General features: G+C 41.1%; 1 protein-coding gene across 3 annotated transcripts; it reads right to left on the bottom strand.

Annotated features, from left to right (window-relative positions):
* Positions 1–1768: 1768 nt before the first annotated feature.
* LOC120494503 (pecanex-like protein 3) lies at positions 1769–23507 on the bottom strand. Of its 3 annotated transcripts, none has more exons than XM_039693682.2 (33): positions 21554–23507; positions 19364–19572; positions 19054–19153; positions 18914–18953; positions 18702–18797; positions 15949–17664; positions 15178–15477; positions 15033–15090; positions 14817–14958; positions 14420–14731; positions 14273–14305; positions 14010–14181; positions 13801–13911; positions 13052–13143; positions 12858–12967; positions 12649–12754; positions 12471–12563; positions 12153–12303; positions 11922–12066; positions 11575–11752; positions 10374–10482; positions 9929–10058; positions 9748–9806; positions 9435–9650; positions 8933–9186; positions 8266–8496; positions 8063–8166; positions 7111–7258; positions 6656–6886; positions 6273–6547; positions 6013–6179; positions 5517–5911; positions 1769–4597 (listed from the first exon to the last, which is right to left on the bottom strand). In XM_039693682.2, the coding sequence occupies exons 1-33, from the start codon at positions 21704–21706 to the stop codon at positions 4436–4438; spliced, it is 6798 nt and encodes a 2265-aa protein (XP_039549616.1). In that variant the 5' UTR covers positions 21707–23507; the 3' UTR covers positions 1769–4435. The 3 variants fall into 3 exon arrangements, with proteins under 3 accessions (XP_039549616.1, XP_039549615.1, XP_088979531.1); XM_039693681.2 differs by having other exon boundaries at positions 19048–19153; XM_089123405.1 differs by lacking the exon at positions 18702–18797 and having other exon boundaries at positions 19048–19153.
* Between the last annotated feature and the right edge of the window lie 756 nt (positions 23508–24263).

Consider the following 24263-nt stretch of genomic DNA (forward strand, 5'->3'; position numbering starts at 1 on the left):
TTGAGTCTCTCTATGGCCCTGCTCTTGCTGGCTCTGATGGTGCTGGTGCTGTGGCTCCACCGTTCGGCACAGGAGAGCAAATGGAGGATCAGCCATGAGGACGAGTGCTATAATGAAATCAAATACACACCCTCTCTCATTAAACGCTCCTTTGTCTGAGACGAGGACAGGAAGTCACAGCTCGATCCTCTCTGCACCAATATCAATGTAAAGCTTCTGTCAGACAAAAGCAAAAGAAAGATCATACTTCAGTGCTTAATTGCTTTAGTCAAAAAGACTACTGTAAACGAGTTGCTTTGTTTTCATGTGGTAATCAACAGCATGCCACTAAAATAGATCTTAATTTGCATTTAACCCACCATATTACTGCTGGTTTTAAACTGTGGAGTCTCAAGACAATCAAGGTACTATAAATCAATGTAAGTTTTGAGTTTGGTCCTCAGGTAGAGGTGTATATTCTCTGTAGAGGGACATTCTTTTCAGACAATGGTTTATTGTAACTATTGCATTTTGCTTTTGGAATTAAACCTCCAAATTAACTACAATAAAAATGTAGATACATGCACCTTGTTCTGAGCTAATCCTCTCCAATGATTCCTTGAGATATTATTACAATTTAAAATAACTATTTCTATTTTAATACAACGTACTTTCTTGTGGCGGCAAAGCTGATTTTTTTTTTTTTAGCAGCCATTAGCCAAATGTTTTTATTTTATTTTAATTTGTAATATCTCACAGTTTTAATGTATCAAATAGTATTTTGATCATTTAAAAATACTATGGACCTCGAACATTTAAATGGCAATGTGTATTGTATAAATAGGCAATTTATTAAATTGCTACAATTGGCGTTATGCACAGCTGCACTACTTCCCGAACTTAAGCCAGCTCCTTGTTTCCTGTCTGCTATTATTGGCCAAGCTTGATTAATTCAAGTGTGTCTGATTATTGTTGCCGTGACTACTGAGGTCAGGCACATCTGAATTAATCAAGTTGACCAATAATGGCAGACAGGAAACAAGGAGCTGGCTTAAGTTCAGGAAGTAGTGCAGCTGTGCATAAGGCCAATTAATTTATAAATTAAAATTAACTAAATAGCTTATTGCTGAAATTACTCACTTACAATGCTATCGATCTAAATCAGCATTAATAGAACTTGATTTCCTTTATAGTTTGTGAATTGATTTTACCACCCTCTGCACTTTTCCACTACGCAGTACCAGCTCCGGTCACCTTTGTTTGGTTTTTCACTGTGTAAAAGTTGTACCTGTACCTGCTTTCGGGTACTTTTTTTGTATCACCTCCGGCGAGGTTCTGAGCGAGCTAAGGCGATACTAAAATGTGACGTGAAAACAATGCCGAGTGCTGATAGGTCAGAGAGAATTGTCACTATTCACTGCATCATCATTGCACGCGTCAGATGGAGTATCCAGAATAACCCCGCTATTTTTAAATATTTTGGCCAGAGATAGTTACTAAACTTACTAGTATTATTATTATGGCAACTCGGAAGAATACGCCGTGGTCAAACGAGGAATTGCAGACTTTCCTTTGTTTGGTTGCCGAAGAAAGGATCCACAGCAAGAGCTTGATGGGGCAACGAGGAACGAAAGGCGTCGCTATGACGTCAGGGCGGGTACTATTTGTGGTGGTGATCTGCAATGGAAATCACAGCGAAAAGCGAGGCGAGCCGAGTACTGGTACTGGAAAAGCGCAGAAGAAATCTAAGGGACCAAAGACATGAACAAAATGACTGTTTTGCAAACAATAACACAAAAAAGCTTTAATTTAAATAGGAGGGGGGAAAAGAAAAATCACATAAAAAACTGTACATAACTTTGAATATTGAATAACAGTTTTTAAATAAAACAACCCCCAATGTAACTAAAAAAAAAAAAAAAAATTTACAGGATGGTGTACTATTTTACAATAGTTGTGCAAAAGAAGTATTAACTGATTCAATTCCCCAGACTTCATGAATCTATGTCGAGAGAGAGGGAGTCGGACCCCTCCGCAAGCACAGATACACCGAAGCGTGACTCTCCTAAGACTCAAAGTAGTGTCCTCCATTGAAAAATAACCAGAAATCCAATAATAATAAAATAGATTTATATATATTTTTAAATATATTTATATACAAAACATGCTGTACATGTATGGCAGAGATTGGTTAGATCCCTTTTAAATCACTGACACCCAAGACTATCCAGTAACTTGTGCTTTCTCCCAGTAAGAGAAGTACTCCCTGTTGCTTTGGAAAAGTTACCCTAAAGATGAGAGTAATGGTCCTGATGGAAAGAGAGAAAGAGTTTGATCGGCCTCGAACCAGACGCTCAATAGATATTAAAGTTTACCACAAGAGGCTGTGAATGAGTCGAGTTTGCTTGGCAGACTTGAAAAGACCTAGAGGGCGTGACTAGGCTTCATGCTTAGTGTTCAAACAACGTGTGATATGGTCTGTGATGGGCAGAGACTAAATATACTTTCAGTGTTATAAACCCATTAACAATCGGTGGTTTAAGTGAGTATGAAAACGTGAGCATGATCAAATCGGTGCAAACTGCCTCTAGTGGCACTAAACAAAGCTAGAGACTAACGTCACGTCAAAACTTGATATTGATCGGACCGAATCGCCTGTTTCGAATGCGTCAGCGTTGTAAAATGAAGGGCCGCTCAGTAGAGAAACACTTCGATTGCTATTTTGCATGAAACCGCATTTCTCGGAGGAAATCTCTAGCAAAAATCCTTCTCTTCCACCTGAAACCCAGTCAAATCCTAAGGCACCATTTTCTCATGGCGGCCCCCACATGCTGACTCTCAAACCATTTCCTTCAACGCAAAGCTTTTTCCAGAGCACAGCTCAGCCGTGTCAATCATTTTAAGCTCGGAAATTATATATGGTGAAGAAGCATTGAACCGGCTTTCTGAATCTGAAAACCACTTTGAACAGCTCACGGGATATTCCAAGCTCCTTTACGTCGACATGCCGCAGCTATTCCAGGCTGATGTCAATGGTGTATTGTTTGACTGCGAGCATTTGATATGTTGGTTATTGTAGAGGCAGTGAGTGCTCTGCTTTCCAAAGCAGGCGGTCTGAGCTTCGTTCGCTCAACAGCAGATATATAATGACATCTACATTTCCAGTTGTATTACACACAGATAGGGAATTTGCAAATCGCAATCAGGTGGATTCAAGAATGGGGGGAAAGCTTACAGTTCACTCATGTCCAGTTAGTATCAGCACAATCGATAAAAAAACAGCCACTTCATCCATCTTCATTTGAGATCAGCAATCAAATAAATCTTTGTCTTATTGTTTTTATTCCCCCATCAAGTTCTTCCAACTAAAACGCTGGAGTGTAGAAGTCAAAGCAGTAGTTAGTTCTATTAGTACAAGAGGGGGTGGTGCAGTAGCAGTAGTATTGCAGAGAGGGAGGCGCTTGCAGTAGCAGAAAAAGCCTGACGGGAGGCCATGAAGCCCTCACGTGCTCTGGCCCACTACATCACCAGAGCCCATTTGGTAGGCAGCAGTTTAGGAATTAAGAAGGTAGTCTGATGTCCGGTGGGATGTGTAAAGAAATAAAAGAAAGAGGATTGGGAAAAAGACTGATGACTTCTATCCTGTCCCAGTTGTCCTACACTTCACCCCCAAAACTCAGGCCCTTCCATCCTCACCTGAGCTGGCTGTAAACTACGTAGGGAAGTGCGTATGAGAGCGAGTACATGTGTGTGTATTCAAGTCTTATCCCTGAAGCTCGCTGAAGAATGGTGGTGGTTGTCGTTTAAGAGCGTGAGGCTGTCTGATGGGTTAACGACGTGATCAAATGTCTTTTCTGGAATGTGTTCGCTATGAAATGATAGCTCTGTGAGAGGGCATTCAAAATCGCTGACAGGACAGTGGCTGATTTGGTGGAAAGCTCTGGGCTTTGATCGGAGGCAGATTTAAAAGAAAAATCCTGTGCAATACAGCTGACGCAGAGGGGTTGTGGATGTTTAGCAATGGACTGGATGCTTGAGGACAAAAAAAACAAAAGCTTTAGAAGGTTTAAGGCTGCTACAGGAGTTCCCTTTTTGTTACTGCTGGTGGTACAGGTCACAGATTTGCTTTGATTACATGACCTGAACCTCCTTTTTAAGAAGGAAAAAAAAATCCCTTAACATTGCACTGACTGTCCACTTTTTTGGCTTATGGGCCTGGAGGCCGAAACAGTAGCCAAAGAAGCTTAGGAGAGCTCAGTCCAGAGTTCATTACTTACGCTGCACTCTTCTAGTGTGCGTATCTGGTGATGTGTTTAAGTATACTAGCGAGAAACATCCTAAAATATGAAAAACTGACCGAAGATGCTTTAATTCCTCCCAGCTCTCTCGCTCTCTGGATGGTGAGGATGACCATGGGCTAGTCTGATCCAAGCTGTACTTGTCGTGCAGTGAAGGCTCAGCGGAGGTGCTCAAGTAAAGGCAGTTCTGTAGATTCCTCCCGTGCACTGGGCGGGTCTGATGATGTAAGGGGCGTGGTCTCAGAGGGGACTACTGTGCCCACTGGATCCAGTGTTGGGCTGACATCAATGGGCAGGACAGGAAGGGGAGGCTGCGAAGGCTAGGAAGAGTAAAAAAATTTAATTAGTTAATTTTTATGTATATACACCAAAAGCTTCAGGTTGTAAAACATTTGAAAGAAGTCCCTTATGTACACCAAGGATGCATTTATTTGATAAGTGATTTAGTACGGAAGCAACGATACTTTTTTTATTGTCAAATTAAAAGCTACAGCCGTCAAGCCGAAACGCATAGATCTACACTTTTAACTGTTTTTAATTCATTTACCACAGTTAATTAAATGATTTTTTCAACACATGAATGCCTTGGAGTATTCCATCTTCATAATTTAATGTGTACCTCTACCAGCTTATCAAATGAGCACCAGTGGCTACGTAAAGACACCCGTGTAGCACTCTCTGCTTTTGTAGTTTTGTAAGATCTTTACGGTCGCTGGTGAAATTGAATGCGTCCTTGCTGAATAAGAGTATAATTTTTTTTCAAAATGCTATTAATTCATTTGTAGGGTCTTGCAACATGTCATTTTACAACCTGTCATTAAAAAAAAAAAACAAGTCAACTGACTGATATTTAGGGTGCTTTGACACTAGCATTTTTGGTCCGCACCTGGGTTTGATTGACATCAGAAATCAGTTAGTTTGGCTGATGTGAATGCTGTTTTTCGAACTCGAGCGGGCACCCGCAAACCGTACCTGGTACAAATATGCTAAACACTGAAGCTTGACCATATGTCTGTAACGCACTTGAACAGACCTGGTCCTCGCATGTTACATACAGACATTTGATCTTCTACTTTTCCTTTTAATGGTAGTTGGCAAACCTACGTAAGGGGGGTATATAGCGCCACTTACTGCATGATATTTGCCAAATAAAGCCAATACCAGTCAGTAATAAAAAAAGAAGCTCAATCTCCCCCAATGCGATCCTTGAGATCGGCTTGGGACACCGCTAGTCTTTACCTGTGTGCGTATGCTCTGTGATGCTGAACCATCCCCTTCCATTACAGCAGGTCCATTGAATCCTTTCCTCCCTGGCAGACTCCATTTGTTATACAGGGCCTCATAGTGCAGCCCGCTGCCCTGACCCAGGCTTAGACCCCTCTGCGACACCCTGTGACATAGATTGTCCTGCAGGCTACTGGGGCAGAAGCGGTCTACAGGCGGAAGGGCCACTGAACCACTGAAAGACAGCTGGGAGCTGGACAGGTGTTGCCCCAAAAGCCCATGGATGGAAGAGGTGCGTTGCAAGGAGCTAACCAGCCCGGCATCCATTCTGCCCTCTGATTGGCTGAGCAGGGCAAGTGGGAGGGGCTGGGGATGTAGCGGCCAGGAAGGTCCAACGGGGTTGTCAGTCCCTTGAGAAAGGTAGGGAAGAGTAAGACTAAACCTGCACACATCATTGAACTCTTAATTGGAGGTGGACAGTGATACATTAACTGAGAAGCAGGCGTCGTACCCATCAAGGGCTGTAAAGTGGTGGGATGAGGCTGAGGGATGCTGGATGTTGTGCTCTGTGGAGGATGGGCTGCAGGGTTGTTACTGATAGAGGTAGAGCCCCCACCACAGTCTGAATCCTCAATATTCCCTCCACTGTTACATCCGGCACCACAACCCTTCTGAAGCCTGAAGAGAGCAGAGAGAATATACATAAACAACACTAGACACCTAAAGTGTGATGTAACATGGCAGAGTGCATGCTTGTTCTCGACGCCCGACCTGTCCCAGCTGCTGATGAACCAGGTGTAAATGTTGTGGGGGCTGATGGGGCCTCCCCAGACCGAGCGCAGCTGGACATGGGCCCCAGCATAGGATGTGGTAAGCGGGGAGACGTAGATGGGGTATCCAATGGGCTGATCACAGGACGAGTTAATCATGTTCCTCAAGGCTTGCTTGGCATTCTGGATGCTTCCGCGTTCAGGATTCCGGTTCCGCAGGAAGACCAGCTCCTGCTGCTGTCCGGCCCACAATCCACGCACACACTCTCGGTTCACCTGAAAGAAGCACCAGTGAAAGAATAATTACAGCAATGTCATGATAAAATACAGGTTTACGGTCAACAGAATATACATGCTAATAAACAGGCTTCTGCTGCAAAGCACCTTGATGACTCTGAAGCTGAGGAAGCGTTTGTTCAGCATGATGATCTTGTACTCGTCGCTGCCGTCATCCATGACGTGGCGGAGAGCAAGCAGAGAAGGCATGTTGGCCAGGATAGCGCTGCGCCAAACAGGGTCACCCTCGTGAGAGATCAGCATCTTCTCTTCATTGGCTGTTATAGCATCGTACAGCACCACTGGGTCCTCATACTCATCAGGAGAGGTGAAGTGATCCTGTGGAAGAAAAAAAAAATCCAGCATTCCAGAGAGCCATTTTATATAACTGACTGCATCATCATCATCATCATAAGCCTACTTTTACTTTATACAGCATGTGATGTGAACTGTAACTCACCAAAAGTCTATTTTAGTACAGGCTATGAAAATATTACTGAGTTATCCCAGAAACCTGAATAAAGTGTGATATCAGTGAAGATAGTTGAATGCCTCAGCTGTACCTGATGCAGTTTGAGGGACATCCGTACACCTGGAGCTACCACCCTGTTCAGCAGGTCCATGTCTGCAAAAACCCACTCGTCTCTGGGAGAGGTGATGCGAAAGTCACCCTTGAACAGGGCGTGAAGGCCATAGAGAAAAGGCTCCAAACTGAATATACAAGAAAGAGAATCGGTGCGGTTACGTCAACAAAATTCCACTGATAAAAATCTCATTGCAAGAAAACCATGTTTACAAAAATGGTCAACAAGACTTTAATGTTAGTTACAGCAACATGAAAAGTAGTGATATAAAGTTGGTGTGCCAAGCAAATGCAAAATAAATGTTAAATGTTTGATAAATGTTTTACTTTAGGCAAATGAGCAGTGACTAAGCACCAACTAGCAATATGAGGTATAGAGACATAATGAAAATAAAATAACTTTAGTTATTTAACTTTAGCAACAAGATAATTGCTGCCAAGACCAGCAACGACAAATCTAATAAAGCATTTGACAGTGCACGGAATTAACTTAAAGACTTAAGTCTTAAACCTAACCTAAACACAGGTTAAAAAAAAAACAAAAAAAATTATATATATATATATATACATACATATACACACACACACTACGGAGATGGCGGGTAAGCAATGTAAACATCTTTTCAGTCAACACTGAGTCAGAAAATATTAGTTTATTAAAAAACTAAAATATCTCCTTGCCATTTTCCCCCCACACATTCATTATCATTAGGTTACTTTTGCCAGTGCTTTGCGGCAAGCTTTACGCACGCCCTTTGTTCATATATTCCACCCCCCAGTGGTCTATTTGAGTCTTTGAGTCTGTAAAAAGCCAACAAACTGAAAAGTAGGTAATATGTAATGTAATCTTGTTAATGTTATTTAAATGATTTAAGAAAAAAAAACACTAATCGGTTACCTGGCTTAGTACCTGGCTTAGTAAAAACACTTACCTGGCTGACATGCTATGGGAGGCAGTGCCCAAAGCTCGACGGCCCAGAATACATAACCCAAAACAGAGCGTAACCAGAGGGGAATCCTTTTCACTCTCAACTGGCTGTAACAGAAAAGAAAAACAAAAGTGTTACATCTTTCAATCCCATTTAACCAAACCACAAGTCAGCAACTGTAAACAGCAAAGCGGTCTTTAAAATACCGTTTCTCTGCGGCTGTTGCAGTATTTGATCCACTCCAGGTACACCAGACAGAAGGAAAAGGGAGTGATGCCGGAAGCACGGTGGTCATAGTCTTCATCTATGTTCAGGTTGAAGGTGGGGTCACTATCCACATAGGAAGGGCTGAGGCAGGGTCGCAGCGCTTCCTGCACCGCCTCGTTGGCCAACCACTCCTCCAGTTTGGGTGAGCGGCTCACATAGTAGATGATACTCTGTGGTGGAGAGACTTGGATCACTGCTCTGTATCTCAGTAGCTACATTTACATGGGCCTATTTAGTTTCAATCAGAATGAAATCATTCAGAATCCAAACAGTGTTTACATGAAAGGTAAATCAAATCAGATTTGATCTCTTAACATGTGCAAACTGCATGAATACACAGAGTTTCCCGCTGTTGGTGCATAATAAACATCATCCTGTCATCGCTTCTTTTCTTTGTTTTAAACAGCAGACTAAATATTTATCCATTTTGGGTCCTAATAAGGAGATGAGGACATGATGTTTTGTGCCGTGCAGCTTATATTTATCAAGCCGTAACAAGGTGTCTATGGATAAGTCAACTAGTGTGATTACAAACAGATTATTAAGGTCCATGTAAACACACATACAGGGGGTTTTATTTGGGTCATTCGCCTGATAGGAACTGACCTTGACGTAATATGTGATGAGAATCTTGCGCAGGTCGAACACTTGAAGCATGGAGGCTGCATTGTTGTCGCTAATGCTGTAGCCCTCCAGCACATATTTGGTGGCAGCCACTTCCCAGGCCAGCCAGCGCTGACCAAAGGCCGCATTGAAGGAGAGCATGTGTGGGAGATGACCTGGCTCACAGCAGCAACAGCCTTCATCTTCCTCCACCCCTTCAGTGATCGCCTCCACCTCCCTCTGCTGGCAATATGTTCCTGAAAACAGTCATTCAAGAAAAGAGAAAATGAAGAGAGGAAAATACACTGCAGTTCAGTATCAGAACCCTTATATCGCACGCAAACAATTCGATTCCACAAAAGGTTATTTATAGCAGAAAAAGGGTCTTAAAAGGGTCTTTAAGATTGTTCTACACGCTAAGACAAAATATGGTTCTTTTAAGATCTGTTGACTAAAAGGTTCGTTTGGGGGGGTTTATGTAACCATTTACAATGTCATGGCTCACCCCTGAACTCCAAGCCTCTGAGCTGGAAAGTGACAAGGCCGTTGCCGATCTCAATGATGTGTACGAGAGCATTGAGGTAGTCGGAGGCGAGGATAAAGCAGTCTCCTGTGCTGTAGTTTCCCCAGCGGCCCAGTAGAAGGTCCCCACATAGCGAGTGCTGCAAAGAGCGTGTCAGATGCTCATAGAAGATAGAGTTCAAGTTGTTGTCATCAGCACCTATTCAAACAAGCGATAAAGGGAGAATTAGAGGACAGATTAAAAGGAAAATAGATCAAATGAAAGGTCTGTATTAATCAGATACAATAACACATACCAGGGTTGCGGTCCAGCTGTGTGGCCAGACGTGTGTTAGAGTGATCCACTCGTTTGGTGCTGAAGGACAAAATAATATTTAAGGATTCAAGTCACATCTTCAAACTTTTTTTAATGAAAGGGTCTGAATTAGCTAAACAAACAACGCAGCTGATATTCGAATGAGATTTCTGAAGGCTTACTTATAGTCTCTCTCCCAGAACTTCACAGGCCGAGTGTAGGAAGTAACAAAAACAGCACTGCCTAGCACAGGGTTGAGAGGAGTGGAAAAGAGAGCTGAAAACACAGCTTGCACAAACAGCATGGCAGAATCTGAGAACAAATCATTGTTAAGGGACATTTTCAAAAAACAACTGTATAGGAAGACATTGTAAACATACTGAATGAGAAAAAGATGTGGGGACAAACAAACTCAAACTCAGTTTTGGACAAAGCAAATGGAAAAGTGTGCAAACTACCTAAACCAACTGACGAGGAACGTGAAATGTGGCACAGAACAAAACCAATGGTACAGTTGTGCTATAGGAAATGGCAGCACTCCCACTGGGCACATGTTAAATTAACACCAGGGTAAAGTTGTGAGATCAGAATTCAGGTCTGCGTGAGAGTAATGCTGGTAAAGGATACGGGGAACAGCAAATGGCTGAGCGAAGGCATGGAAAGCAGAACCCCATGTGATCTGCCAAGGTGCAATGTAGGTCAGCACAAAACGCAGCTTAAACAGCAGATCCCACATCTGCTCACACACAGGAGAGATAACAGCAACATCAGTCTTGATATTCTGCTTTAAAACGCCACACTCCAGCAAAAGTACAAGTAATACAGTACAAACAAATGTTTAAAAATGTTACTCAAATAGAATGTTTATAGGGAATATCTAATTGATTTTTATTATTTTGCAATAATTAAACCAGAATTAACTAGTGAAAATAAAATGTGTTAAATAATGGTGAAAACCTTAAAAGAAACAGTAGCCAGTTCAATGACTATATAAACAATTTCCTTATTATACATTGACAAATCAAATTTTTTAATCTTGATGTTTATAGAACAACAAAAAACATCCACAGACATGTAATGCTTCAACAATCTATATGCACTACCGTTAAAAGTTTGGGGTCAGACACATTAAACTGATTAAAAGTGACAGTAAAGAAATGTATATACTGTTACAAAGATTGCTATTTCAAAGAAATGCTGTTATTTTGAACCTTCTATTAAATGCTTTTTTTCCACAAAAATATTAAAGGAGTCATGAATTGAGAAATAAAACTTTCCTTGATTTTTTGGTCATTAGAGATTATTATACTATAAAAATATCCTGGCTGTTTCAAAACTCAAAATAACTCGTTTTGGATTTTGACAAATTATAACAGTGCGATGAAAGACCACCTCTGCTGAATAAAATCACAAAATCAACATTTAAATGATTTCTGAAGGACACGCGACACTGAAGACTGGAGTAATGATGCTGAAAATTCAGCTTTGCCATCACAAGAATAAATTACATTTTAAAATATATTTAAACACAAAAGAGTTCTTTTACATTTTAATATCTCAATTTTATAAATAAGGTGCATATAATCAAATAAATGCTGCCTTGGTGAGCATTAGAGACTTTAAAAAACACAAAAAATCTGACCAACCACAAACTTTTGAATGGTAGTGTATATAGAAAAGGTGGAACTGGTGATGTAAGAACTAGTTTGTGATAATTCGATCCCTTGCATAACATTATAAGTTGACTTGAGGGACAGAATATAAATGTTATAAAAGTGTTGAATTTGGCCCCTTTAAATCTCAGAGAGATGTGACTGTATGCTCAGACCTTGCTGAAGAGGATGGACATGCAGTAGTAGTCGAGGAGGAAGGTCTGTGAAAAGCGCGGGTAGTCGAATTGGAAGAAGAGGGCGGTGAAGCACAGAGTGACATACTGCTGAGACGGGACACAGAAGGATGAACGAAGCAGCTTCATCCCAGCCACCGAGATGAAGAGAGCACGGCCACTAAATAAACAGATAAAGGACACCATATCAATGTGCAAGTCTGAGACCACATTGAAAACCTGGGATACAAAAACTTCCAAAACAACAGAGTAACATCAGCTAGTGTTAATCTTCACTTGACACTATGAGTCAGAGAAATCTTAAGGATTCTGGATGATCTTGTTCTTACTAGGCTCCAGGTTTGTCAGGGTTTTGGCTGACAGTATGAGCTTCAGTGGTGAGGGAGTTGAGCACTACAGCCGGGTAGATGAAATACTTCTCCACACACTGCAGCCAAGCATACAGCTTCTCAAACCACATGAGCTGAGCAGCATCTGACAGAGAGAGAGCGAGAGATCAGTCCATCACACTTGTTCAGATTTTCAGGCATTAATGTGTGCGTGTTGGTTTGACTACTCACCTCGGACCTCAAACTGGCTGTATTCTCGAGATCGCAGCACAGGTTGGGCTAAGCAGAACCAGGGCAGCTGTTTGCGGAGCTGAGGCAGGAGGTAGTGTGTGAAAAACCCCACTACCCCAGCCAAGATGTACAGGACGAAACTGAGGGCAGGCTAAAAAGTAGTGCAAAAAATGCTAATTAAAAGCGCAAAGATTTAGAAAAATTGTGTACAAGACTAGAAATGATGTTCAGTCCTTGGATTAGAACTAGGTTCTTTAGCAAGATCTCACAATGAATCCATTAACATACTCAAAATCACGTTCTGGATAGCCTACTAACCTGTAGAGCAATAAAGACAGTGCTGGCACTAATGGCGAAAGTGATAATGGCCATAAGAGGGCACATGACCAGGTCTGAATGAAGAGTCTCTTTCTGCAGAGTCAGAGAGGGGAGCCGTTTAAAAACCATTAGAACACTTGTTAAGCAAAAGATAAATGCCGATGGAGAGAGCTTTTACCACAGAGTCATGTAATTTCTCTGGAAGAGGGTCTTTAATCTCTAATGGTGGCTCTTCTGGTGTTCGGCTCTCCAGCTCCGGGAAGAACTTGGAGCGGACCAGAGACCTGCCCAGTGAACAGTGTGGAAAAACATGTCAGATGTCAATCACAGAGCTGTTGGGGAAGTGAGATTATTGTGGAGGTCAACAGCATGTGTGGTAAGGCTGACCAGAGGATGGTTGGGTCACTGCTCTGCCTGCTCAGATGATAAGACAAGGCCAGGAGGAGCCCACAGAACACAGAAAAGAGCACCGGGACATGAGCTTCTCCCCACGGAGCCTACAGACACAATAAATAAAATGAGTAAAGAAAGCACTGATAAACACAGTTGGTTGTAAAAGAGACAAACAGCATCCCACTTACATTGATGGCACCAAGGCAAAATCCATAAACCAGAGCTGCCACCAACATACTGCGCAACAGACTGTAGACTGAAGACAGGGGGCTTGTGGTGGCTGAAACACAATACACACACACAAATGACACAATCTCAAACTTAAGGTGCAATAACACACACACACATATATATATATATATACATGTATTTATAATAGCATGCCTGCTCCTTGTGAATCAAACCAGTTGAACAGGAACAGCATAGCTATAGAAACACTGTACTGTAGGGTTCCATTTGTTAACATTACTAACAGTCAATCAATCAATCAATCAATCAATCAACTTTTATTCAAGACACAAAGGACCATAGAGACAACACAGTACAGATATATAAATAAATAACAATACAAAACAATTAAAAATGATGTGGAAGAGAATTTTTTATAAAACATATACATATAACACATAACAATTAACCAATAGTGAAAAATACTTCTAAAGCATGTATTACTTTCTCAATAATGTTAATTTCAACATTTATTAATATATTAAAATCATCTCTTAATCTCTATATGTTCATATTTAATGGACATGGCCTGAGCAAACAACTGACATTTGTATGTATTACTAATGTTAACAAAGATGAATCATTACTGTAAAAAATATATTGCTCATTTCTAATTTTAATGAATGCATTATTAAATAACGTTAAATGGTTGGACCTTATTGTAAAGCGTTACCGCTATAGCATTAGTAATCAATAATATAGGCCTCACCAGTTCCACCGAAAATGTGCATGTCCACCTGCTCCAACAAACACATGAGGAATGTGTTGACCTGAGGTAGAAGCCCAAACAAGAAGATGACGGGAAAAGAGAGGGTGAACACTGCAGAAGAAAACATATGAATAATTACATTAGTATATTATGCACAACTCAATAAACAGAGGTTTAACAGAACTGGCTTTGAATGATAGTGAGCAAACCTATGAGCATGTCTCTAGCACAGAGCAGAAAGTGGGCAGAGAAGAAGGTGACCCCATAGAGGGTGAAAGGCAGCATACTGTCCAAATTGCCGACCAAGTCAAACACCCAGATGAGCATACAACACAGGCAGAAATACACCGGTCGGCTGTACACGATGATCCAGTTATGGCCCTGCAATAAAGACCACATCAAATGAGATAGGCTAGTCTTTGACTGTGAAAGTCTAAGAAAAGAGAAAACTGAAAAACAGCCATTTACTCACATGCATTGGAGATGCTGCATCAGGCTGTACACTCTGAAATGGATAAGAAAAATAATGTATTAACAATGGACACATTAATATCTTTTGATAAACAAGCGATGCCAAAAAAAAAAAGACAATTTTAAAAATGCTAAATCTCACACTGACCTTTAGCAAGGAGTACTGACAGCTGGCAATGACTAGGCAGAACTGGAAAACCCAGATGTCCCTAAAGAAGCCCTGGAGAAGCAGCAGGAAGCCAAGGAATGCCACCAAGCAGGCCAACACCACCGCAAACACATTCTCGACAACTCGTCGATTCCTGTCCAGTAAGGCCAACAATGCAAGCCTGTCGTAACGAACTCTTAACCATTTCCCTGGCAGCACCCAGAATCGGTAATACTGTTTAGGCTTGGCCTTTTCCTCAATCATCAGTGTGTTCTCCTGGGATTCGTGAGGGGACTCGTGATCTAGGTCGAACTACAAACAGAAAAAACATCAAGACACTCAGCAGGATTGTGAAATGGAACATGCGTTTTGATGACGTTGAAGCGTTAAGTCTCACCTCGGGCATGTCCATTGGCAGCCTGCGAACCTGCATACCCTGGAGGACCACCGGTCTGGGCTGCAGCATTGACAGCACCGGCGCCACCTCCTGGACATCGGTGGAGGTAAAGCTGGAGGACTGTGACTGTCGCTCACGCTCCCTGAGCCAATGAAAATGCGTCAAACACTAGGAGACTTCTGACTATTATCCAATGGTACAAGTTTTAAGACTTACTGGACTGGGTCCTCATATCCTCCACCAGCAGGCCCAAAAGTATATGACCTCTTTACTCCTGAAATTAAATCATTCCAATTAAACAAACAACTAAACCAGAATTAAATTAGTGTTACAAGTCAATGAAGCACAAATTATTCTTTACCGCTCTCATCAAAAAAGTAGTGCACAGCTCCCTCTGAGGTGTCGTCAAAGGTGGAAGCCTCGTGAACACCGCTGCGGGGCAGCAGCAGCAGAGATGAGGCGGCGAAGTGCAGGGCGGAGGGGAGCGTCCGTGTGCGGGAGTGAGAGGAGGTGCGCACTCTCTGGAGGTCCTGTAAGCTGGGAGGAGAGCCCATGGCGGAAGGGGGTGGGGTGGGGTTGCTACCAGCATTATGTCGCCTGCGAATGGCCTGTGTCCTCTTCACACTGCTCACAGAGTCACGTTTACTTCCCTCCTCTGAGGCTACAGGGGCAAAAAGTTTAAAGGGCAAAGAAAACAAATTAAATATTAACTACAACAGAAATCATTACTTATTAAAAAGGAAAAGTGCTAATTTATATATTTAAAATGAAAAAACTGATTCTTTTTTTCAGCCTAATGAGGGTGAATAATGTGGGTTAAACCATGATAAAAAAAAAATCACTTAAAATGATTATGAGTTAATCAATTAAAAGTACTTAAAAATCATTACTGAAAAAGGAAAATGTAAATAATATATTAAAAGAAATAAAATTATATTAAATATATATATTTGTAAAAAAAAATATCGTGATGGTTTTTCCAGCCTAAATATTGGGTGAATATAATGTGTTATGGTCTCACACACCATGACCACAAAAATAAAGAGCAACATACCACAATAAAATCCTAAATCTAAGTATTTTTGCACGTGAAATACAAGAAGTGCTGAGAATGAATCTGTTTGCTCCTCACCTCCTCCTACTGCCCCCTCTTCCAGCAGCTCTCCTGCCCTCCAACCCGTCTGGTTCCCAGCCCAGGAGCCCCCAAGTGAGTCTATCCTATGATGTATCCTGGAGAAAGCCTCTGAGTGCATCGTCCGAGCCTCCAGGTCTGATTTAGAGATGGTGAGAGGACGAGGGGCAGGATTGGAAGAAGGTGGTAAAGGTAGCATAGTAGATGCAAGGGTCCCTGTGTTGTTGGAACCCCCACCAGCCCCATCCATGCTGAGCACTCTGGCATGAGTCTTGGCACTGGCTGTGCTGGCTGAGCGCTGAGCACTGCGAGAATGGGAGGGACCAACTGCATCAGGCTCCTCGCCCTCTCCAGGGCTAGGTAACTGACTGGGGCCAGGCTGGGAAGCATTCGCCATATCGGGGGAGTAGCAAGAGGTAGAGGAGCTCGAATCATCATCATCTTCATCGTCGTCTTCGTCATCAGAGCTGAAGCGACGTTGAGAGCCAAGGCTAGAGCCTGCACTCATATCGCTGCCATCGTCTTCGTCGCTGGAGTCCTCGAACAAGCTCTCGCTGTAGGCTTTGGCACCCAGCCGACTGCGAACAGGGATGTAGTCTCTGTGTTGGCCACGGTTTTGGTGCCGTCGATAGGAGCCACAGTCGAAACTGCTACTGCCAGGAGCACCTCGTTTGCGTGGAGCTTTCCTGCGACCGGGGCGGTGACCCACACTGCCCCCGGCACGTAGCAGCTTCAGGTCTTTAGGTCGCACCACCTGCTGCTGAGCTTGCAGAGATGGTGGCTCTGCTAGGAGGTAGGACGGGGCAGAGACTGGCAGAGCAGGCTCTGAGCAGACCAAGCCCAGTGCCAACCCTGACGGTACAGAGCTGGCCTGGCGTGGAGGAGGAAGGGGGGGTATAGGGATGCCACTGTCAAGATCACAGGTCTCTGAACGCCCACTGCTAGATGGCGACGAGTCCTGCAAGGAGGGCTGTGCAATGTCTGAAAGCAAAGGGGGAAGGTCTTCCCCCTCCACCAGAGTTCTGTCCAGGCCCTGCCCAGATGAGAGCTCTTTGGAGGGTGAGCGCAGCAGCACGCTGTCTGACAGGTCATCTGTGTCGCTGCCACCCTGCAGCACATCTCCAGGCTGCGGATAGGGGCCTTTACCCTGAGGCAAAGCTGTGGAAGCAGCGTTAGAGACGGGCTTATGCGTCTGGCCCAGCGAGGGACTCTCAAGCTGTGTCGAGTCTGTTTTCTCGCTGCGGTAGCTACTGACCGTACTGAGAGTCTCTCTGTCTGTGGCTGCTCCACCTCCACTAAAGCAGCTGTCAGTGGAGCCAGCAGTCAGGGCCACTCCAGTGCGGCTGCCTGGCTGCTCAGCACCAGGGGCAAAAGTGACAGGGTCAAGGCCCAAACCCAACAAGTTCTCGCTTAGTTCCTCGCTCAAGCTACTCTTGATAAGAGGACTAAGAGGAGCATCTCCCAGGCTCTCAGAATCAGCTGAAGGCCCAAGGGGGGAGTAGCCTCCTAGACCCTCCCCATCAGGGCTCTGCTGAGATAGCTGCTCCACACCCCTATTCTCCACCTGGTCCTTCTCATCTCCATCTTCTTGGCTGGAGGGGGATGGTGGGATGGAAGGACAGTTTGCAGGGTGCAGGCTACTAAACCCTCCAGACATTACATCACTCACACCAATTAGGCCTCTGTAATCCATAGCCAGAGAAGATGGCGCCCCACCTGCAACGACAAAAAGCGTCCGGTTACTAGGTACACATAACTTGATACTAGTAACGATCTTAAACATATCTAATGGTTTTAAGTTATCAATTTATTCTGTTAACTTAATTTATACAATTTTAATATCTTGTAATTTTTTGAAATAATCATGAAACAAATTATTTAATAGATAATGAATGACTGTAAACTTTTTGGCTTCAAATTAAAGTTTAAAATGTTATGGTTCATCTCATAGCTGGCTGGTTTAGAAGTTGTGATGAAACGGAAGTAGTGATAGATCTTTTCTTCTGTATTTTGATGTACATTTATATAAAAAAACCTCTAGTATGGTGTTCTATCCATCAGTTGTTGATTGATATTACCATGTGGGAAAATAAAAGGCAACTAGGTTGATCATTTTGATTAAACGGGTCCAAATGTTCTTTTTTTTTTAAACATAAATGATTAAACATTCGCAGCAAGATCCTAAACGGGCATATACAAAAAAAAAAAAAAAAATAGATGAGCTAATTTGACTTTTTTGAACCAAGGAAGCTGAAAATGTGGGTTGCCACTGTAGCTCTTTGGATTGGAAGTCTAGGGCAGTGTTTCCCAACCACTGTGCGCCAGTACACTAGTGTGCCATGTCAGGTGTGACGTGGAAAATTATCAAATAAAAAAAAGAAATGCTACAACTACAAATTAAGATTATGCCATCGCTATCAGTCTGAAACCTTGTATTCTCTAGATTTCATTTTTGTTTTATAAAATATATGCTATTGGTCATCCATTGAAACTGCTTAATATGGACAATCAGTGTGCAAGCTGCACCTTTAAGCTCAAGCCAACTAGTTTTAATATAATATCTAGATCTAATTTGCCATTTAAAGCAATGTATGTTTGTTAAATATTGTTATATATTTACACAGAGGTGTGCAGTGTGATTTTTTACTTATCAAACTGTGCTGCAGCAAAAAAGAAAAAGTTGGGAAACACTGGTCTAGGGAACTGTCCAATGCAACACTAATGTAGTGAAGCAGTAAAGGGACAGTTCTTACTAGTGTTGTCCTGAGAGTTGTGTCGAAGGATGTCTCTATGTGCAGAGGTTACGATCACATTATTAGTGCCCTGCTCCCGCATGAGCTCCTTAATATCTGAAATTTTAAAAAATGATAAAAATCAGAGAAGAACTGAAACAAGCATACCAGTTCATGTTAACTATTTGGTGTTGTATATTTTAAAAGCAACAATAACGATAATAGCAATGTACCCTTTGGGCCTCCAAGGTCTTCAAGATGTGGTAAAAACTCCTAAAGAAAAGAAAACGGGTCAGAGGAAATTCCAACGAGTTAAAGAGAATAATGCTCAAGGACATGTGACATTTGGCATTAACAATATCCTCACCGACACCTGATTCAATCCAAACAGCGAATGCTGGGAACTGCAGCGTACAGGAGGGGTGGAGTTCACCTTTCGGAACACCGCCATTTCCACACCGACACCACTGTCCCTGTAGACACAGGCATGCTGACATGACCCAAAACTGACTGGAACTGCTCGAAACCACTAACAGATGTTAACCAACAACAAATCCCAGAAGAACATTTGACTCCGTGGAATGATGCTAGTAATGCTCTACAACCTAATTCTGTCTACTTGCTGAATTGAGCAATAGATAAGTGAAAACAAAAAAGAATGTAGTAATGTATGAACACTGTACCTGTGTTGGCTTCCATCGTGAGCGCCAGAGCCTTCCTCTCCTTCTTCCACTCTATGGGGGTCAGTGGCGAATGAGGCCTGCCTCTTCTCCACAATCTCACCCAAGTCAAACATGGCATGTAGTCGGAAATTCACTGCTTTTATGGCCGTGAAAAAGGCCGCTATCACAGCGCAGTACACACCAGCCACCACTAAACTGGCAGGAAGGGCCTGAAAGAAAGAAAGTGGGGAGAATCACATTAATGTGGTTGCACCAATTTCAAATTCGTTTCATTCACTGCATCTTTAGTAGGCCAAATAGGCTACAACATACACTACCGGTCAAAAGTTTTAGATCGTTAAGATTTTTAATGCTTTTAAAAGAAGTCTTTGCTGCTCACCAAGGTTCCATTTATTTGACTAAAATGAAAACAAAAACAGTCAGTCATATTGTTAAATATTATTACAATTTAAAACAGCTGTTTTCTATGTGAATATATAGTCAAGTGTAACTTATTCCTGTGATCAAAGCTGAATTTTCAGCATCATTACTCCAGACTTTAGTGTCACATGATCCTTCAGAAATCATTCTAATATTATCAATTATTTAATGATTATCAATGTTGAAAACTGTTTTTTTTTACATTATTTCTTTTTATTTGAAGAAGAGTAAGTTCAAAAGAATTTTTTATTTTTATTTTATTTTAATCATTTATCTGAAATAGAAAGCTTTAAACACTACCCTTCCAACGTTTGGGGTCAGTAAGAATTTGTATTTTATTTTTTGGGGAAAGTCAATAATTTCAAGGATGAGTTCAAGGATGAATCAAGGATGAGTTAATCAAAAGTTATAGTAAAGATATGCATCATATTAGAAAAGATTCTATTTTAAATAAATGCTGTTCATTTGAACTTTCTATTCATCAAAGAACTCTGAAAATTGTACACAACTGTGTACACAACACTGATGTTTTTTTAGCATTAAATCACCATATTGGAATGATTTCTGAAGGATCACATGACACTGACTAATGATGCTGAAAATGCAGCTTTCAGAGGAATAAATTACATTTAATATATTAAAATAGAAAATTTTAAATTGTCATAATATTTCACAATAGTACTTTTTTTTTAATCAAATAAATGCAGCCTTGGTGAGCAGAAGAGACTTCTTTTAAAAACTAACAATCTCAAACTTTTGACCAGTAGTGCAAGTAATAGTAAATGTGTTCATTTATGCTATATCAGCATATAAGTATTTTCATGGCAAGAACAGTGTAAAGAAGTAGATAAATTAATAAACATTAAAGATGACATGACAAATATAAACCTATATAAAAAAATATAAAATTAGATGAAATTGACATAAAACAGTAAAATCATTATCTGATGACATTAACATATTCAATGAAATATGTTTAACGGTCAACTTAAGAGTGTTACAAGAGAAGCAAGATGGAAGTTCACCTGAGAAAAGTAACACTAGCGATGTCTTAAGTTTAACATGTCATGTTTCTGCATTATCATCAAGCGGTTTCCACACTGAGAAAATGGACGCAAAGGAATGTCTTCCTGAAGACTGATGTAATGATGATAATAACGTGATTGTAAGGTACTAACGTTATGTAAAGCTTTAAAACAGGCTGTTGTCTTGAAAGAACTTTAAAATACTGCTATGACTTGGGGTCTGTAGAAAACTGGAGACTAGAAACTGGAGACACCTCGAGTGTCAAATTGATCACATATGATCCTTCAGAAATCATTCTAATATGCTGATTTGGTGAACAAGAAACATTTATCATTATTATCGGTGTTGAAAACAGTTGTGCTGCTTAACATTGTAGGGCAAACCAAGATTCTCAAAAAAAAAAAGTAAAAAAAAAAAAAAAAACAACAACTAAAAGTTTACATTTATATAACTTTTCTTTTTTATGTTTGATGTTATCTTGGTTCTGCTTCATTGTAACCACTTAGAAAAGACATTCCATTGAAAATATCCCTGAAGCAGAAATATCTGCAGCTGTCATGCATCTTGACAAAGTTTCAGCAAAATCTTTCAATAGTAAAGCTTGAGATCACCATGTAAGGAAAGTTTCTCAACATCAGTGACACCTAAATAATTCAAGCTCTTGGATTACATAAGTATTATTACGTGTACAGAAATGTTTACATAAATTTTTCCAAGAACAATTGAAGAATTGCAAGAACTCACCATATACAGAAGAAAGGGGAAGGCCAAGAGGAATATCCAGAGGTAGAGATGAAAGCAGTTCGAGAAGGTACTCTGATGAGGGTCAACGTACCATCCTCCGGTCAGAGAAGCCCACACTCCCTGCCGCAATATCTGAAGAGCTTGCGAGCCCATCTTATCGCTTCGGGACAAGACAACCCAGAGTTCTTGAAATTCCCTTGTCAAAGTTTCTAGTGCGGTACTTCCATTGGGAACCTCGGGATGGACTTTCTCGGACTGGTAATGAAAAGGCTGCCCAAAAAGTTAGCAGAGAGCGAGATGATCCAAAACAACTTCAGGCCTGTGGTTTTTCAGCATCAACTGTTCTTTTGTACGCTCCTCCAGCAGACCCCTGTTTATAGTGCAGATCATCAAGAGTTTTTGGCACAACTGTGACCCAAGGGCTACATGAAAACATTCATCCTGAGGAATCATCAAAACTGATTGGTTTGGTTTCTTTATGACTTCCCAGCACTTTACGCAAACACAATTCCAAAAATAAACAAGCTGTTCTGATGACATACTGAAGATCAACAGGCTATTTTGAATATGGTCATTTTAACCTATTTATGGCATGATAAGGCATGAGACATTTGTCTGATTTAGATAAAGTAGCCTAAAGTGGGAATTCTAGAAAATTCCAATAAGAAATCAAGTTTCATTTATATTTTACTAACTTTAGAGATGTCAAAAGATATGTATAAGATCTCTGAACAACTGTAACGTTAACTATTTCAGGCAATGTATAGAAAGACAGGCAGTTAGTAAATTAACATCTTCATTGGCTTTCTAGGCTTCTGTAACCATTGCAAATATGGTAGACAGCTTTAGAGTCCTGAGAATTCAATTTCTACTTTTTCTGAACAAATCTGTAAAGCTGTCCCGTTGCCAAACAAAAGATATGCGTATATAACACCCTTTAGAGTTGTATGTCTTAACTGACTGCTGATTTATTTTAACCTGTAGTCATTTCGTCCAAGCCTAAACAGTCATAGTACTATCCTTTCACTTTCTCCTTTATGGCAGAAGCTAATCTCTACATCTGGAGAATGAAAAACACTGAGCATTCTGAGCAAACAAAAATAACTTAGTCGTTTGAAGAAACGAACGCTGACAAATGTCTCAGTGGATTTGGCTTTTAAACAGCACAACTTTATCTAATGTTAACATAACGTTAGGTATGCTAGCTTGCCTAGAGCATCTTTGAAATCATATTGAGGCTAAATAAAGACAGTATAGAGATTAATGTCGATGAAACGTGCCAACACCACTTCAATGAAAACGTTAAGTTACCAGAGTGCGAATATTTTTGTAAACAAACAGTGCGTTTAAACAGGAACAGCGCTAACGCTGACAGCGGAACGACTGGATTTTAGACTGAATCAAACCGCTGAACATCAAATCAATCAGAAGGGACGCAAATATATTATATTTAATCTATTTTCTCAGTTTTTTGACTTAATTTGACGTATATCTATCCTCTCACCGCTCAATATCACCTGACACTCACTAGCCACCCCGCTAAGTTAACATGCTACAAGCAGTTGTTAGACACCTCTGACTTTGGCTTAAATGTTTTGTAGCAAAACGTTGAGGACTCTTCAACTCAACGTCAACATCCCATGGTTTTTCTCGGCAGGGTCTGCGTTAATTCCTCCAGAAACGAGAGAAGGAAAACCACAGGACGGCGAAACTGAACGCGAGTTAGCATCGGCTAACGGTAGCACTGAGTGCTTCCTCCTTATGAAGAAAATAAAAATACAAAAACACACACAGACCGCAAAATATCTTTACGTGGTCACCACTACAACCATTTCCACGGTAATTCCAGGGCCGCTGTGTAAAAACTCCAGCGAGAAAAGCCCAGAATGTGAGCTCGCTAAGTTCCAGTGTCGAATCGCTTCATTCACACAGGTAGCAAACACCCACCTACAGGAAGAGAATTGATTCTCCAACGCGATTGGCTACTGAGGTTAACCTCCATTTGCATGGACGGAAAGGATCCTTCAATGCGATTGGCTGCAGCAAGCGTCTGTCATTCAGTGGACTATCATTGATTTGATTCATCGATAGACATGACAGACCTTTTCTATCAGGTTGCAATTCTTATACAGGCCTCCATTTATTCATTTCAAATTACTACAAAGTTAAAATTTTCTTACAGTAATTTATTTAAATAAGTTTTCTAGATATTTCTTTTCTGGGACAGTTTTTTTCTAAGTGACCCAGTTCAACTTAGATAAGGTGAGAAAGGTTTTTCGGGCAAAGTGAGACACTTTTTTATGATTAATACATATTTAATCACCATAGTATTGAGGAATGGGCCTGTGCAGTGCACTTGGCAATTAGGAAGTGAGTGCTTTTAATTGACTTCACTTTTCTATGCCTAATTTTTCATGATAGCCTACTTATGCAAACTCATTCTCTATAGTGTCTACTGCTGAGTGAATTTACATTTATTTGTTGTACATTGTTTTGTGTGTGTGTGTGTGTGTGTGTGTGTGTGTGTGTGTTTACAATGTAGCTATACTCCATGTTCAATTGATGTTGTAAGATTGACTGAATATTATTGCAATGTGCCTTGTTGTATGTTTGATATATGAATCTATAATAGTAATAATAATTAAAAAAAAAAACTTTTCTCCATCTGGTTGCTTTGTCCATTTCTTTTACTTTTGTAATAGTTCTTTCT

Source organism: Pimephales promelas, chromosome 19 (assembly GCF_988280905.1).
Source record: "Pimephales promelas chromosome 19, fPimPro1.hap1.1, whole genome shotgun sequence".
NCBI classification, from domain to species: domain Eukaryota; kingdom Metazoa; phylum Chordata; class Actinopteri; order Cypriniformes; family Leuciscidae; genus Pimephales; species Pimephales promelas.